General features: G+C 43.6%; 1 protein-coding gene across 5 annotated transcripts in view; it reads left to right on the top strand.

Annotated features, from left to right (window-relative positions):
- GABRG3 (gamma-aminobutyric acid type A receptor subunit gamma3) overlaps window positions 1-13874 on the top strand; it is a 529212-nt gene extending 515338 nt beyond the window's left edge. For 3 of the 5 annotated variants that reach the window (XM_005283299.5, XM_042840837.2, XM_065591310.1), the window contains 3 exons: window positions 6891-7087; window positions 9842-9871; window positions 12334-13874. In XM_005283299.5, the coding sequence (XP_005283356.1) occupies window positions 6891-7087; window positions 9842-9871; window positions 12334-12612 (506 nt within the window). In that variant the 3' untranslated portion in view covers window positions 12613-13874. The remainder of the gene's footprint in view (window positions 1-6890; window positions 7088-9841; window positions 9872-12333) is intronic. The other 2 variants (XM_042840838.2, XM_065591293.1) reach the window with 2 other exon arrangements.
- The last annotated feature ends 3595 nt before the right edge of the window (window positions 13875-17469 follow it).

Raw genomic sequence — 17469 nt, 5'->3', positions numbered from 1 at the left:
GAAACAGCTGTTTCGCAGTGCAAGCGCTGGGAGGGGAGAGAAACAGGACGCCGCGGCGTGCTTGCAGAGGAGGCAGAGGTGAGCTGGAGCAGGGGGGCGGGGTGCAGAGGGGAGCTTCCGCCCTGAAAATTTGCCACCCTCGGCCTAGTCCTTGTCGTCCTAGGCAATAATACGCCGCTGACTGTGAGGCATAGGTTTTGTCACCCCACTGATATTTCAAATGCTGCATGCTGCTGCAAAACATTACTCTTCTTTTTGTAGTTAATGTTACCCGAAATTGGACCAGCGAGTAAGCTTAGGGAGGACTAATGACCCACCAGAATTTGGCAGAAAGCAGCATGTCTATTATACTGATGTGGGGGGGGGGTGTCACACTCACACTCTCATACTCACACTCCCAGGACAGGCACGGCACTGGAGATGTCAGGATCCTTCAAGGTAAGTGTCCCACAGCGCAGTGATGGACGGTGCGATGAAGGTAAGTTTTCCCGAGGCACGATGAAATGCAACGTGGCGAACCACTGGCCAGGAGGTCCGGGTGAAGGGCCTTTATGGGAGGTACAAGCTTGTGAGTGCACTTCTGAGCACATGGCCTCTTCCCCTTTTAAGGACCCGCTCCTCATGGCCTGTGACTAGAGATGACTTGGCTGCGTCTGGTTGGTCACACTCCACCTTGGACTGTGTCCATGCAGTGTCCATGCATTGGGTGTGTGAGCACTGCCTAATTAGAGTCCCAGACACCTTGTCAACCTGGGGAGCTCTTCTGATTTTCCAGCTGTTCACGCAGCCCATTCATCCCACAAACATTCCAGGAGGGAAGGGGAGAGGGAAAGCCACTTCACAGATATTCAAAGAGGAAGAGGAGACAAAAGAGGGGGGAAAGTGTAACAGACCTTTTGAGCATACAGGCTATACATAGCATACGCATACATAGCATACAGATCACTGCTGCTCCTACAAAACTCCGCTCTTTGATCTATGATCAATACAGTAGTTGTTGTTGTTGTAGGGCACAGGTGATCTGTTGAAAACAAACCAAACAATCATAACCAGGTGAATATAACTAAAACCATTACAATTGACTAAACACCAGATATAATATAAACACAAATGCAAACAATCACAATTATAATAGTTGGGAATACAATAAAACCATCACCGTTACAATAATTGGGTATATTGACAAACAAAATGAGGCCCAAGTTTGATGCTGCAATAGCCATCAAACAATAAAAGTTAATCCTAACCCTTAAATACAAACAACAAATAAGATTTGTAGGAGTACCACAGTTGTCATCCAAGGTTAAACTGATTTGGAAGATACACAGTAACAGAGAACTTGGTGAAGTTGCTGATACTTAAATTAACATTTAGTTCTACAGGTTATGGGGGCCCATGAGCTATCCTTCAGGGCTTGGGGAAGTAGAACCAGAGTGCATAGAGGAAAGTGGAATTAACAATACAAGAAAATGTAACTAACAATATAAATGTATCAAAAAATCAACAACAAAATTATTATTAGAGAACCTAACAAAAAATAAACCTGATGCATTGGGGACCAAAGTCTTTTGGACAGAGGTGGATGTGATTGATAATTTGGTTGGAGATGGGGGAAGTAGAGAGAGGAAAAGGCATTTACCCTGTCTAGTGTAGTATCCCCTCTCGCTCTGGACCCAATGCTAGAACAGGACACCAACCAGAGACAGATACAGAACATGCAACACAGAACACTGAACACAGACTTTGTCGTGACACTATAACTATGGTATTTCTATAACTCTTCAGCTAGTACCAGCTCTCCTGATGTTCCGGTTCAGAGGCTGAAAGATAGAAGCTTAGAAACAAATTAGCACAGTGCTCCCACTGCGGCAGACCCTGCTCGTTTGAGTTGTCCGCGGTGTATCCATTTTCCCTCCGGGGTCCCATGGCCAGTCAGAGAGGGTCTAGGGTGCTAGTCACGGCTTGGTGAGCTAGCATGGGGAAACTGTGGAATCCCTGGGGAACCCGGGTGAACGTATACTGGGTATTGCGAAAGATAAACACAAATCGGTCTTGGCTCTCTGGAGCCGGGGCAGGGCGAAGAAGCAGTTTGCTAAAACAATTACTGAAAACCACTGTGCCTCGGGCGGAATACTTTCCAACAATGCGGTCATGTCTGCCACTGGAGCCTGCCGTGGGGTGCAAGCATTGATCCGGCCATAATATATAGTTATTCGCCAGGTCTTCCTGTCTGCCTTGCGGACCGGCCAGATGGGGGAGCTGAAAGGAGAGGTAGTTAAACAAACCACTCCCTGGTCTATCAGGGCATCCAATATCTCACCCACAGCTTGTGCTGCCTCAGGAGAATACTTGTATTGTTTCTGAGGCGGCACCAGGGGACCCTGAATGACAATGGGCTCCCCCTTCCAGAGACCAGAATCGTATTTGTCCTTAGCCCAGACTCCAGGAATCTGCTTTTTCCATTCATCTGTCTCTGGAACCTCCACAGCTGCCACCCCCAACATAGAGCGGGTTAGCACTCCAGAGACCCCTCGTTGTAGATCTTCTCCCCAATCCACCGTGGGGACCTGCCACACATAGCGATTGGCACAATCTACCACCAAATGGAGCTCTCTGAGCTGATCAATCCCCAAAATAACTTCACCTGCCATCTGCGAATGAACCCAGGGGAGGTTAGCCACCAAATCTGCCAATTCCCACCTAGTTGCTGACAACAATGTTCCTCTCTCCTCCTGGCCCCCATAAGCAACCAGCACAACTGACCGAACTTGCACACATTCAGGGGGGAAAAAGGGGAAAAGCGAAACTGCTGCACCAGTATCCACCAGTGCCACACAGGGGGTACATGTCATTCCTACCCTCATTTGGACTACTAGATGCCCCCTCCCGATCGGGGGACAGGGTGGCTACCCATTGCCACCTGTCCTCTGGGCATCCATCCTCCTGTGGGCTCCCCTAGGGGACTTGCACTGGCCTATCCAAGCCGGCTGGTGCTGCTCCTGATGGGGCCGGGATGCCCCTCTGCTCCCCTGCAGGAAGGGGTATCCCCAACTGCACGCACCAGAGCATCAGCTCCCCGGTGGGTTTCCCATGCCAATTGTCCGTATCCTCCCCCTGTTCCAGCAAAACCCGCCAGAGTTTATTCCGCAGGCAGGACTGCCCCCTGCGATTTCCAGACCGAGGGTCTGGTTTCCCAGGTTTCTGCGGTCTACTGCTGCCACCTTAGAAGCCTTGCCCACTGGTGGTTGTGGCGGAGCGATGAGAGCAGCATCCAGCAGGGCTTCCACATCTGCGGGTTCCCCAGGTCTCCACCTCCCGATCGTCTGCTGTACATGGACTGGGAGACCCTGGGCGATCAGCCTCAATTCCTCCAGAGGCAGGGCTATTTGAGCTATGACTGGGGGTACCTGCCCTCCTGCTGTGGCAGCCACACCCCGGCCACACAAACATGCCAGGAGAACCGTTCTCTCTACGAACCGGACAGGGTCTTCCCCGGGCGCAGCAGCCACCAAGACAAACTCTGCCAACTACGCACGCGGCCCCCATGGCAGGCGCCATCCCCGCCAACATATCAAAGATACTATTGTGTGTGGCATGACCGGCTTGCTGCCAAGCCACCCCTGCTAAATCTCCTCCCAACCTGGACGTGGCTTTTAACACCCGTCGGGTCTCAGCTACGTTCAGTCCCTGATCCAAACACAGGGTCACCATATCCCAGACCCACCCTCTGAACCTGGAGTGCAAGGGGCCACCCAGGGTTTTTGCTAACTCTATTGCTTGCGTGGGAGTCAACTTGGTCTCTGCCACAGTGTGTCCGGTACTTGGGGCTACCCCGCCCCCTGCGGGCACAGGCCCATAGTTTTGGACCACCCTCTGGACCACCCAACACGGTGTCTGGGGTCCGGCCATCCTGGGTCTGGATCTGGGGGATCCGGATCACAGCAGATATCCCCGTCCCAATCATCATATGGTCCCACACACCCCTGCGCTTTCACCCCAATGGTGGCGACCCGGGCTGAATAAGGCTCCTGGACCCTATTCTCCCGGGTGGACCCCTCCAGGACCAGATCCTTCAGGCAGGTAACTGCCTGGCTCAGAGCAGCATTCTCTACTTCCACCCGCTCCCGCTCCTCCTCTGCCACCACCACCTGTACTGCAGCTACCGAGAGGGAAGACGCCCGAGCGCTAGCAGTCAGAATCTGCACCTTCCACATATCCCGTTCCTTCTCCAACTCATTACATCGGTCCTTGAGTGGCAAGCTGAATCTTTGCCGCCTGCCATTGCCAGCCTGCTTGCCACAGCAGCCAGGCGGCTGCACGATCCAGTCCCGCCTTATTGTGACCATATATAAATACATATTTATCCAACATGAGCTCTAGTTCAGGAATTGCACTCCCAGGTGAAACCGCCCCTGGCATCCAGGGGTCTGGCCCTTTCTTTTGGAGCCATTCTAACAACACCCCAAGCGGTGGCGCCGCTCCCCAACGGGGGGTGTATTCTTCCTCGGGCTGCTTCGCCTTTTTCTTCCCCTTGCCCCACAGTGGCATACTTAGCAGTGGCGTCCTTTTCTCCCTGCAGTGGGTTGCTAACCTACCACTTTTTCATGCAGACTTGAGCTGGACCCACTCAAGAGACAATGGGGGGCACCAGGGGACCCCTACTCTTGGGTTAAATCCTCCACTAAGCTGTCCACATTCTCCACCAGTAATGTTACCCGAAATTGGGGGAGCTGGTAAGCTTATGGAGGACTAATGACCCACCAGAGTTTGGCAGAAAGCAGCACGTCTATTATACTGATAGCTAAGCTCAAAAGAAAGGGGGGGTTGGGGGGAGTGTCACACTCTCATACTCACGCTCCCAGGACAGGCACGGCACTGGAGATGTCAGGATCCTTCAAGGTAAGTGTCCCACAGCGCAGCGATGGACGGTGCAATGGAGGTAAGTTTTCCCGAGGCACGATGAAATGCAACGTGGCGAACCACTGGCAGGAGATCCAGGCGAAGGGCCTTTATGGGAGGTACAAGCTCGTGAGTGCACTGCTGAGCACATCGCCATTCCCCTTTTAAGGACCCGCTCCTCATGGCCTACGACTAGAGATGACTTGGCCGCGTCTGGTTGGTTACACTCCACCTTGGACAGTGTCCATGCAGTGTCCATGCATTGGGTGTGTGATCGCTGCCTAATTAAGAGTCCCAGACACCTTGTCAACCTGGGAGCTCTTCTGATCTTCCAGCTGCTCAAGCAGCCCATTCATCCCACAAGCATTCCAGGTGGGAGGGGGGGGGGGGGGGAAAGCCACTTCACAGGTATTCAAAGAGGGAGAGGAGACAAAGGGGGGGGAGGGGAAGTGTAATAGACCTTTTGAGCATACAGGTTATACATAGATAGCATAGTCACACAAAGCATACAGATCACAGCCGCTCCTACAACAGTTAACATTGTTTATATCTATGCTGTTTTAAAGTATGTCTTTTGGGGTGTAGTTCAAACGGTGCTTTAAATTCTTCCAAGCCATCCAGGAGTTTTTATTTTTAATTTTTCTGTAAAAGCCTTTTGATTCCCCCAAAAAAGTATTGCCAGTACTAGTCCAAAAATGGAAACATTGTCTTTATTTCTCAGGCAGAGCCACTTCCACAGATGACCAATGCACACAAACAGCTTTCACGTCCAGTACATGACAGATTGTGTGGTTTCAGCATATTTTACATCAAGATAATTCATATTAGATTAAATATTAGTCTGTTCATCCAAGATACTATATTTGAAAGAATGGATTCTGAACTAAACTGGCATAGGTGAAAGTTAGCCGGTACGCCGTACCGGACCAGCTTCCCCTGGCGGCAATTTAAAGGGCCTGAGGTTCCCAGCAGCGGCTGGAGCCCCGGGCCCTTTAAATTGCTGCTAGAGCCCTACTGACGGAGCCCCGGGTAGCAGAGGTTGCCGGGACCCCCCAGGGCTCTGGCAGTGATTTAAAGGGCCTGGGGTTCCCAGCCGCCACTACTGCAGCCAGAGCCTGGGGCCCTTTAAATCTTGATTCAAAGGGCCTGGGGCTCTAAAGATCCCGCCACTTTCCGGTAAGTCCTTTAAGTTACTTTCACCCCTGTAAACTGGCCACTTTCTTCAAATTACATATAAGCCTCAATTTTCATCCAGGCTACATACAAGGGGAAAGAGAGAGAATTTTAAGGTTTAAGGCCTTGATCCTGTAAATTGATAACATCTGGGCAGACTGCCGCTGCTGTTGATTGATATTGACTTCAGCCAGTGAGGCTGTGCGTGGAAGCAACAGTTGGCCAGCAAGCAGCCAGTTGCAGGACTAGGGCCTAAATCCTTATTGACCATTACAGCTGGTCAAAAAAATCAAAACTTCCTTTGACAAACAATGGCTTTTTGACTTTGTGTGAGAAATTTTTTCATCAATATTTTTCAGTTTTTAATTGAAAAACCCAAACCCCAATTTTTCCAGAATTAGGTATTCCCCCCCCTTTTCTGCCTCCCTTCACCCCGCACCTGCCACTGAAACAGGAGAAAGAAAAGGGGAATGGGGAGGGAAAGGCAGGGGAGGGGCACTGAAAAAAGAAAAATGTAAGAATTTCGCGGGGGGGGGGGGGGTATTAAAAATACCAGAGGCAAATGTTTCCTTGGTTTTGAAATGTTTTGTGCAAAATATTTACCATTTGTCTACCCACTCTACTGAGGATTTAATTTTTCACTCAATGTTTTATGTTAACCACTATTCAGTGATCCATTGATATCATATGGGGATAATCAGTTTCCTGTAACTGCTTGGTTGGATGTTAGTCCCCTATCTTGTGTGTGTGTTTCCAAAGTTTCTGCTTTTCTATTAAGAAATGATATGTATACATTTAAATGCAATTTCTGTGTGCAGGTATTACCACTGTATTGACCATGACAACATTGAGTACCATTGCAAGAAAGTCTTTACCCCGTGTCTCCTACGTCACTGCCATGGATCTGTTTGTGACTGTATGCTTTTTATTTGTCTTTGCTGCTCTGATGGAGTATGCAACCCTCAACTACTACTCAAGCTGCAAGAAGCCAAACTGTACCAAGAAGAAAAAGTCGGTAAGATGTGGTCACCTAAGATTACTAATTTCAGAGTAACAGCCGTGTTAGTCTGTATCCGCAAAAAGAAGAACAGGAGTACTTGTGGCACCTTAGAGACTAACAAATTTATTAGAGCATAAGCTTTCGTGGACTACAGCCCACTTCTTCGGATGCATATAGAATGGAACATATATTGAGGAGATATATATACACACATACAGAGAGCATAAACAGGTGGGAGTTGTCTTACCAACTCTGAGAGGCCAATTAATTAAGAGAAAAAAAACTTTTGAAGTGATAATCAAGCTAGCCGAGTACAGACTGTCTGTACTCGGCTAGCTTGATTATCACTTCAAAAGTTTTTTTTCTCTTAATTAATTGGCCTCTCAGAGTTGGTAAGACAACTCCCACCTGTTTATGCTCTCTGTATGTGTGTATATATATCTCCTCAATATATGTTCCATTCTATATGCATCCGAAGAAGTGGGCTGTAGTCCACGAAAGCTTATGCTCTAATAAATTTGTTAGTCTCTAAGGTGCCACAAGTACTCCTGTTCTTCTTTTTAAGATTACTAATGAAGGGCATAGAGCATAATACTGAGAGGGAATCTTTCACACAGCCAGTCATGGCAATGGTCCCTCCATATGCTTTTGCAAAATAACACCCTAACCCCACCCTGCCTAGACCCTCCCCAATTCTTGATCAATTCCAGCAAGAATGTGGGAAAGTAGTTGCTGTAGGCATCAAGCGTGTTGCTGCCAAATGCAATACATTCCACAGCAGCAGTCCTTCCTTCTATTCCTTTCCCTGCCTTTCAGCTGTACAGGTGAATGGAAAGGAAAGTGGCTCCCACACTGAAAATAAATCTAGAGGTACTTAAGTAGCACAGATTCCTTGTCCAGCCCCAGTTGCAAGGATTTTTGAATAAGGCCTTAAGGATTGAAAGTGCGGAAAGAGAGAGACATGCCCCCGAGCTGAGGGAATGAGGAACTGAGGGGGTGCAGCAGAGGTGTCTAGAACAGAAGGTGAGGGGTGAATGGGGGGGGTGGGTTGGGGCACATCGCAGGAAGAGCAGAGAATGACAAGTTGCAGTAGGGATGAATGGTGGGTGAGTACATATGTATGGGAGTGCAGAAAGTGAAGAGTGGGGCTTCAGAAAATGAATAGGGTGTGTGTCTGAATGTACAGAGGGTGGAGAGAGTGAAAGGTGGATGTGTACCCAGTTGGGCGTGACAGAGAGAGAGTAAGTGGTGGGTATGAAGAATGTGAGCATCAGTGTTGCATGGAGATGGTGCTGAAGTGAACATGCGTGGAGGCAGACGTGATATCCCTGTGTATGAATCTATTAACAAACCAATTTATCATGAACTTTTCATTGCATCACCTGCCCCCTCAAAAGAAATCATCTCCCCGGGATTTATTTAACCCCAACCTGCCACAGAAATGATTCCTTCTTCCTCTTCTCTCCCCCCAGTCTGAAATTCCCACCAAGAAATTATACCTGTACATGGCCCAGGCCAGACAAAGTTCAGTCCTGCACCTTTAACAGCTTTTCCATATACATAAAAACACCAGTTATGAAGTCTGTTATCTGATGGCTCTTCATGTCTAGAAACATGAGCTTTATACTATTCAGAAAAGTTGATTCCCAGGTCCCTACCACTCCAGTGGGAACCCACACTTGTTCCTAACTCTATAAGCAAATGAGATAGTAAACTTTAAAACGGTCATTTTTAGGTTCAGAAAACAGCTTTAGGTCATTTTTAGAGTGTATGTTTCCCACTGAGCCCAGTACAATTGGACTCATGGCAGCAAAGGCACCTGCTAGAGGGACATAAAAATAGTCCCCTCCAAAAAGTCTAAAATAAACTGTTCTTAAATATTTTCCCAAGAGAATGACGACGTTGTTCACTTTATGAGACATTATGGTGAAGTGAAGTGCAAATTCAGAAGGCAAGAGATAAAAGAGAGAACTAGAGAAGAGGAAACTGAGGGAGTAGAAGTAGCTCACCCGCTGAAAATGTTTAGTGGAAAATAGGAGTCAAAGAGGTTGAGGGAAATTTTGTTTTTCCAGGCTGGAGGAAGGAAACATGTTCATTTGAAATAAAAGAGGTGAAGCATTACAGGAGACAGGTTGAGAAGAATGGAATTAAAGAGAGCTCAAGGGAAAAGAGGAAGAAGGAAGGAGAAGACAAGATTCAGCAAATAAGTCATGAAGTGGAAAGAGAATAAAAGAAAGGAATAATGGGGAAAGATGAGTACAAGCTAGAATAATAGATAGCCAAGAGCCAATTCCGTGAAAATTCCATTAAACTTTAAGACAGTCCTTATAAATGTATGGGGTATATGAAAGGCAACATGAGAAGAGTGCTACTGAAAGGAATTCTATAGCATGCTAGAAGTGAGCTGGCTTTGAGAAAATGGAAAAGATAATGGTGTGGAAAGTCTGAATGCAGAAAATATGGCAGTTATGAGAAGGACACGTTTAAGGAGTATATGTCAAGATGAGGAAATAATGCTAATGCTAGGGAGATGTCTTGACCGAAAATATGGCAGTTTGCTAAGTGACATGAGACTGAAGGCTGGCTTTGTTATTATTTACTAAATAAATGAAGTCAATGGGTGAAGAAGAATTCTGGGTGGATGAAAGGTTCTGTGGGAGTTTCATGCCTTTGTTAAGGGATATTTTAAGAAACGTTATTAAAAACCAGATGAATATAAAACAGTAAAGATTTTTTTTCTTCTGAATGATTCTCTTATCTTTATTTGAGCTACCTGATGTCAGTTTTGGTCACATGATGGTGAGTACACTATTTTATTCAATAGAAACAAATGGATGCATGCACATATTGTTGACATCAGTTTGAAATTATTCATAAAAGATGCTGCAATGTAAGGTCATGCTTGAGCCTGACTGTGAATGTTCTTCTTTTTTGGTAAAAGGTCAGTTTATTTTCTGGCTTTGGGAGAGGAACATAAATGCCTCTGGCTATAAGCTTTTTCGAAACGATCTAGGATGGCCAAATGTGCCATCTCCTGCTGCCCTATTCTTACCCATGCAACTTTGCATGTCTGCTTTATAAAGTAATATATGGAAACTGTGAATACAAATTATATCACAAAGTTAAACAAACAAAAATGAAAAAAAAACAAGGAATGTACAGTTCTCATAGAAACTAACTATCATGGGACATATATTCATGACTATCAATCTGTTAAATAGATTTTGCATTCAAATTTTCCCCTCCTTTTTTGATCTTTTATTTTTGTTCTGTTTTTGGAAAGTTACTCTTCCTCCTAGAGAACTTTGTACATCCCATGCCTGAAATTATTTTGTTCAGCCATTTTTGAATGATTGAGTCTGAATAATTAAGGAGTGTTTGGAGCAGAAGACTGGACTCTGGGTCTCACACTGGAATAGAGTCATTCTCACTATTGTGCATGTTCTCACTCTCTGTGTCTGGCCCAATGATGTTAAGTATTTATCCACAGTAGAACAGCTTCAGCAGTAGAATTTGTGGCACACCCCCTCCCCCATCAACATATCTCATAGCTCAGTGATTTGTCATATTCCTGAGAGGTAGGAGACCCCTCTTCAAATCCTTCCCCCCTCTGGCAGAGGAGGGAATTGAATGTGGGTCTCCCAGATGCATGGTTTAATCACTGGGCTAAGAGTTATAAGATGGGCATCACCTCTCATCCTTCCTTTGCCCTGTTTTGTGTAGAATGAGGTAAACACCTACCTCATTCTCACAAGAAATGACTCAAGTGCCTAAGCTGCCTGATTCCAGGAGAGGGGTTGCTGTTCATGGATCCCTAGCAGAGATAGGTGCCTCCCTGCAGCCTGAACTTAAGCATCTATCACCATGAGAGAGGTGGGGTTTAGAACACACCCCTTTCATCCACATCTCTCATTGGCTAGCTCCGGGAGCTCCTCACCTCATGTGCTGGCATTTGTGGATCACATTGTTAGGTACATAGCTCTCCCTTTTCATTGTATACGGAGCATGATCACTTAACTCAGTCTTTGTGGATCACAGTTTGTTCTTGTGATTTTCTAGGCACCTACAAGCTAGGCATTGTGATACGGAGTGTTGTAATGCTTAACTTCCTTTGGATCCAGGCCAAAGTGATAGTTTGTAAGCTGATAAAGCTGCAGTCAAATGTTATGATAGTGTTTTAGTAGCACGGTAGTTAATGCAGAGCTAAAATGGATTTCCTGTGATACCATGCTGTATCATATTATTATTGTTATAGACATTGATATGCATGGTGGTGTGAAGACAACAAGGTCCTATGCCAAGGAATTTTCATTCTTAATGAGATGGGTTAATATTAAAGATTAATAAATCCAAAGAGGTTGTGGGCAGGGAAAAGGGAGAGATGAAAGAAAAAGGAAGGAGAAACTGTACAATTTACTTATTTCATGTATACCTTGGGAATTTTGGCATGTGCTTTTGGGGCCTGATCCAAAGATCAAAGAGGTCAATGAGAGTATTTCCATTGATTTCAGTAGAAGAGATGAGATTTGCAGAAATTTGATGCTTAGGAAAAAGGAGGTTGTTACAAGAGAGGGCTGCATGAAAATAAAATGGCATGGCAGTGGAGAAGTTAAAGTGTTAAGGAGAGAATGGGTAGAAGGCAGGATAGAAGAAAGATGAGCCCTACCATGTAGGTAGAGGTAGAGAGATAGAGCCTTGAAGATTTTTGACTATTATTATTATAAAGAGAGTTAAAATATGTTTGCATCCTGTGATGTTAATTTGAAGTCTGTGCTGATAATACTTTTCTTCTGTAGTCACTCTCAGCTGACTTTTTCATTTTTTGGGATTATTCTCACTCGTGATAAGCATAGTGGCATTAATGCAGCTTTATTTGCTGATAAGGATGAGATTGCCCCATAAAATAACTGATGTGCCCATATGCCTGCTCTAATTATAGTTTTGACACCATTCTTAATTGTAACTTTAGAAAGAGGTGATTTTGATGATCATGTTGTGATATACTGGTAGTTTAAACACACACTTTAAATATGAAAATTAGATGGATAATAGGCCTTGAAACATCTGTGAAGAATACACACCCAGAATTAATTTAACTGGTGACTATATATCAAAATTACTCTATGGAAACCTATTTGCAAAGGCAGTGACATCCAAAATCCAAACGTGTCAGTTGCACATGCTCAACACATCTCTAGAATCTATCCTCACAATCCAAGGCAGCTTTTCAAATGTTTTCTCTTTTTTTTCCTTCTCCCCAGAACTATTCTGTACTTGATATAAGACCGCCGCCTACAGTCATCACATTGAACAATGCCATGTACTGGCAAGAATTTGAAGACACTTGTGTCTATGAGTGTCTGGATGGGAAGGACTGCCAGAGCTTTTTCTGCTGTTATGAAGAATGTAAATCTGGCTCATGGAGGAGAGGACGGATTCACATAGACATCTTAGAACTGGACTCCTATTCCAGGGTCTTTTTTCCAACATCGTTCCTGCTGTTTAACCTGGTCTACTGGGTTGGATACCTCTATCTTTAAGTGTTGCCGGTAGTGGTGAAGACTGCTGTGTTTTCACACTTCTTGGGATAGTGAACATGAAAAAGTGAAGGAGGACATGGTCAGTTTCATCTCAAATTATAGAGGCCACGTTACCTTTTATCATCACAGAAATCAATGAAGGATTTTAATATGTAGTTGCCTGAAAAAGAAAAACCTTGAAGAATTCCCCTGACTGCTATTCATTTTAAATACAAGATTCTTACTAAATTCAGCTGAATTTGTAGTGTAAGCAATGTTTATTAATAATTCTAATATAATGGAACCTTTACTGTTCTCCCTTGGCATTGAAAGCTAGACAGCATTCAAGCAAGAAACAGAGGTCAAACATTTGATATGGGTTCTTCATTCTTAGGTCCCTTTCAAAGTTTCTCCTATTCCCTGGGGCTCAAAGCAACACCCACTGGTGCTGGTTAGCCATGATGCAACTGGAGATGTCTAAATCCAGACCAACCCAAGCCACCATAAAATAAAGACAGTTGCTCTGGTCCCATCAAGCCATGTAAGGTCTCTTCTGCTGCAAAGCTATGGGATTCATAGGCTTAGCCCCCTTCCTGCACACATTAATTTTAATTTGAGGAGAAAAAGCTGATTTACAAGAAGGCTCAGAGTTTGATAAAGTCAAAGACGTTGCCTATATCTGAAGTAGCTGCAAGTATTACTTGTAGACCATTTCAGAGCTTTTTTAAAAAAAATAACTGATCAAACATAGCAGGATGGTACATGATTTCTGGAATAGATTTACTTGCAACTGGACAAGACTTCTGCTTGTTTGTGATATTGTAGCAGACTGTAGTTGATAGGACATATGTAAGATTCACTACTTAATAGCACTAGGGGTATGTGATTTTCTGCAGATTGCAATTTAATGCAAAGTTCACCCATGCATTTTTCTTCCCCGCCCTTCCCCCTTTAAGTGTTTTTACAGAGTGGAGAAAAATAAAGGTATTCTGTTCCTATAGAGCTAAATCTTGAAGTCCTTAATTACAGAAGATTCCCATTGAAGTCAATGGGAGTCTTGTCTGAGTTAAGGACTGAAAAAGTTTGACCTATATAGTTCAGTCTAGGAGTTTGCGTGCGTCAACATTGGATTTAAATCAAAACAGATATTGGATACAGAAAAGACTAGGGGATTTTTTTTTAAAACAACCAAATAGATTTTAACTTGGAAAAGCATTTTGTATTTTTGGAACATGTTTCACAAATTAAATTATTGAGAATTGTCCATTTTGCAACATTTTCAATATTTCTAGAGTGTTAAGAAACTCTTACTTTTTCAGCAAACCCTCGGTAAATATTATTAAGCCAACAGAACTCACATTCTCTACCAAATAGCAATGAATTTTCAGTGCTCTTTGGTTGAAAAATAGCCACATAAAGTAATGAGTATGTTAGATTGTTAGATTAAAATGTGAGTCTCGCCCATGTATATTTGAAAATAATGTACAGTACATATAATTGAAGAGGAATTCCTCCTGTCCTCAAATGGAAACAAAGGTAAAATCCCACAAACATACAAGGACTAATACCATGGTAATTACAAGGAACAGTAATTTAGTCATGTTCTTGGAAACACCAATGAATCTCAGTGCTGCTTCTATCTCTTTTCAGAGTGTTTTTAATTAAACAAATAGCTCACAAGACACCTAAAAGTAGCTTTTCAAAATATTATTTCTGGTATCATAAAAATATGGCCAAGTCAAATGATAACAGAAAAAGGAAGCTGGATCTAGAAAAATCCTTGCATGTTTGGCTCCTGTGAAGCAGAAGTACTGAAAAAGTATTCCTCTCCTTTGGAGAGAAAACAAAATGTTTTTTGGCCAGATTAGGACCTCACATTAGTGACGTCTATCCTACCCATCTTCTGCAATAAACTAAAACAAACACTCATCTGCCCCAAAATATCAACCCATATTTGTAATGATACCCCATTTCCTTTGTAGCTCACTATTACTCTGTAAACCTTCTGTGTTTATGTTTCATTGTGGATTCCCTGCATTGGATTGGAGTTATCGTCTGGGTGGTAGACTTATGAAGCGAGGTAAAGCTAAATATTCAGGACTAAAAAGAAGTGAGTTGATGCTCTGCTAAGAGCCACCCATTATAACTCTAAATAAGGAAACAGATCCATTTATCTTCTTGGGCACTGATCCTGGAAACCCTCTGCACACGGAACACCAATTGACTTCAGTGGGAGTGTTCTAGACAAAGAGGGCTGCTTGCATCGTTAGACCATTGATTGATAAAGTGTTGTTTATTAAGTAATTATACATGTAGATGAGCTCCCTTAGAGTGTCTGTGGAAATGGAATATTCCATTTTTAGACTATATGCACATACTGTGGTTGCGCTTCTACTCATTATTTCGATAATACTCAGTCCTGCCTTGAGTGCAGGGGACTGAACTAGAAGATCTCTTGAGGTCCCTTCCCGTCCCATGCTTCTATGATTGCTCCCCAACTCAGCAAAAAGCACACAGTACCCTCAGGTCCTTCCTTGGAAGATGAATTCTACTAGAAGTCTGATTATATTGCCTCTGTTTTATGTGTAGCGACACAAACAGATGTTGAGAACATTAAAAACCCGGCTCTTCACCATCCTGTGCAATAGCAAAGCACCAGACCAAAATTCTCTGTATAACTAAAGGTGCACTTCTGTTGCTATACTTGGACAACTGCAAACCCCACCCCATGTATGTATCCACACACCCATCTCTCTCCCAGTTCAGTATGATTGTGGCAAAATAACCCCTGCCACAAATTTCTGTTTATCTTCCTTAGCTTTATAGAACTGCAGTTTCACAGCAAGAGCTCCAGTACTGACGTACTGAGAAGAGTCACATAATTTCAATATACACTGAACAGAAGCTTGCAGTTGCAACCTTCACTTGCTACTGCTCTTATCTATTGTCAGCTGTGTGAAATATGTTCCTCTTTAACTGGGCTATGCTGCTGTCTCTAATTTTGGTCATTTGAGCTTCAGTGCAGTAAACTGTATATAAGGTAGGCAGCCGTGAGACACTAGGTTCTGGAGTGTGTTTTTATAGTCATTGCCCCTGGAACTGTTGCTAGCTTCCATGGCTTACTGTGTCTGCTTCACTGCTTAATATTCTGGTGGCAGTTAAGCCACTGTTAGACTGAGGCAAGATCGGTCTACTGGGCTCGGCATAATTCAAAATACAATTATTTGCATCATCTCTTTGTCCTACCTATATCCCCAGAGAAAATGGTCCTGCATATGAAATCTGTGTGCTAAACCCTTTTGATGCACTAAGGAATATCCATACCCATGTTAACGTGATATGAAAATCATATATCACCCATGGTTTGTTTGGCTGTTTTATGAGCAAGTAAGTAGCTCAACACTTTTCTGGAGTGTCACAACCCAAATTTAACAATCTACTTTTTAATACTTGAGAACATTCTATTCCTAATGCGCTTTGTTGCAGGCATTAAGACAAAAAGACTTATCCATGTCTTGGTTATGCAAAAATCTGAAAAGCAAGAGAGTTAATGGTATTGATTCACACTTACCCAGTTTCAGTCTTAGTGATAACATTTATGTTACCATACTGAATAAAAAGGTTTTAAATATGACTGGCCAGTAAAAGCAATTCATATACATTTCTATGAAAATGAAAATCAATAGACAACCTTTGTTGTTTTATTTGAGATAGCTTGTTGAAGTAACAGCCAAGGTCCCTTGTCCTTTTGCTTCATTACCCAGTGAGATAATACATTTAACACACCAAGAAGAAGAATGTGCAATAATAAAACCTTTCATTTACTATAGATTTACTTCAATCAGGAGTTGAGAAGTGTTTTATTGCATTAAGGAGAGCGCTTTTAGTGCACTTGGAACTTTATAAAAACACTCTGCTTGATACAAAAGCTATCACTTCTCAGTTATTCCAACCTTGAATCCTAATGTACAGAAAGCTCCGTGGTTTTGGTTTCCTCTTTAAAAAAAGAGCTATATTCTATACATTCTTCCAGACAAGTTTATTTTACCCTGGGAACACATAGCAGTAATGTACAGCTGATGCCTTTGATTACAAAGTTACATTAATACATCAATATAAATATGGCAGTAGATTAATAGCGACTGAAATACCTAAAGCACATTAAAGATTAAAGAGGCTACGACTCTTCAGCTTGGAAAAGAGGAGACTAAGGGGGGATATGATAGAGATATATAAAATCACGAGTGGTGTGGAGAAAGTGAATAAGGAAAAGTTATTTACTTGTTCCCATAATATAAGAACTAGGAGCCACCAAATAAAATTAATGGGCAGCAGATTTAAAACAAATAAAAGGAAGTTCTTCACACAGCACACAGTTAACCTCTGGAACTCCTTGCCTGAGGAGGTTGTGAAGGCTAGGACTATAACAGGGTTTAAAAGAGAACTAGATAAATTCATGGAGGTTAAGTCCATTAATGGCTATTAGCCAGGATGGGTAAGGAATGGTGTCCCTAGCCTCTGTTTGTCAGAGAGTGGAGATGGATGGCAGGAGAGAGATCACTTGATCATTACCTGTTAGGTTCACTCCCTCTGGGACACCTGGCATTGGCCACTGTCAGTAGACAGGATACTGCGCTGGATGGACCTTTGGTCTGACCCAGTATGGCCATTCTTATGTTCTTATGTTCTTAACCCTTTCTCCCATCCCTCCACAGGAGGTAGGTTGGATCAATAAAAATTACCTGAAATTATACTAGGACGCATCCAGCAGTACAAAGGTGGTGAGACACGGAGGTAAAAGAAAAATAGACAAATGTATTCTTGACTGCTGTACATTTCTTGACTCTGTCTCACTCACTTTACTTCATACTCTCTTCC

The sequence above is a fragment of the Chrysemys picta genome, chromosome 1 (assembly GCF_011386835.1).
Source record: "Chrysemys picta bellii isolate R12L10 chromosome 1, ASM1138683v2, whole genome shotgun sequence".
NCBI lineage: Eukaryota > Metazoa > Chordata > Testudines > Emydidae > Chrysemys > Chrysemys picta.
The sequence above is the reverse complement of the archived record's forward strand: the minus strand, read 5'-3'. Positions and strand labels throughout refer to the sequence as shown.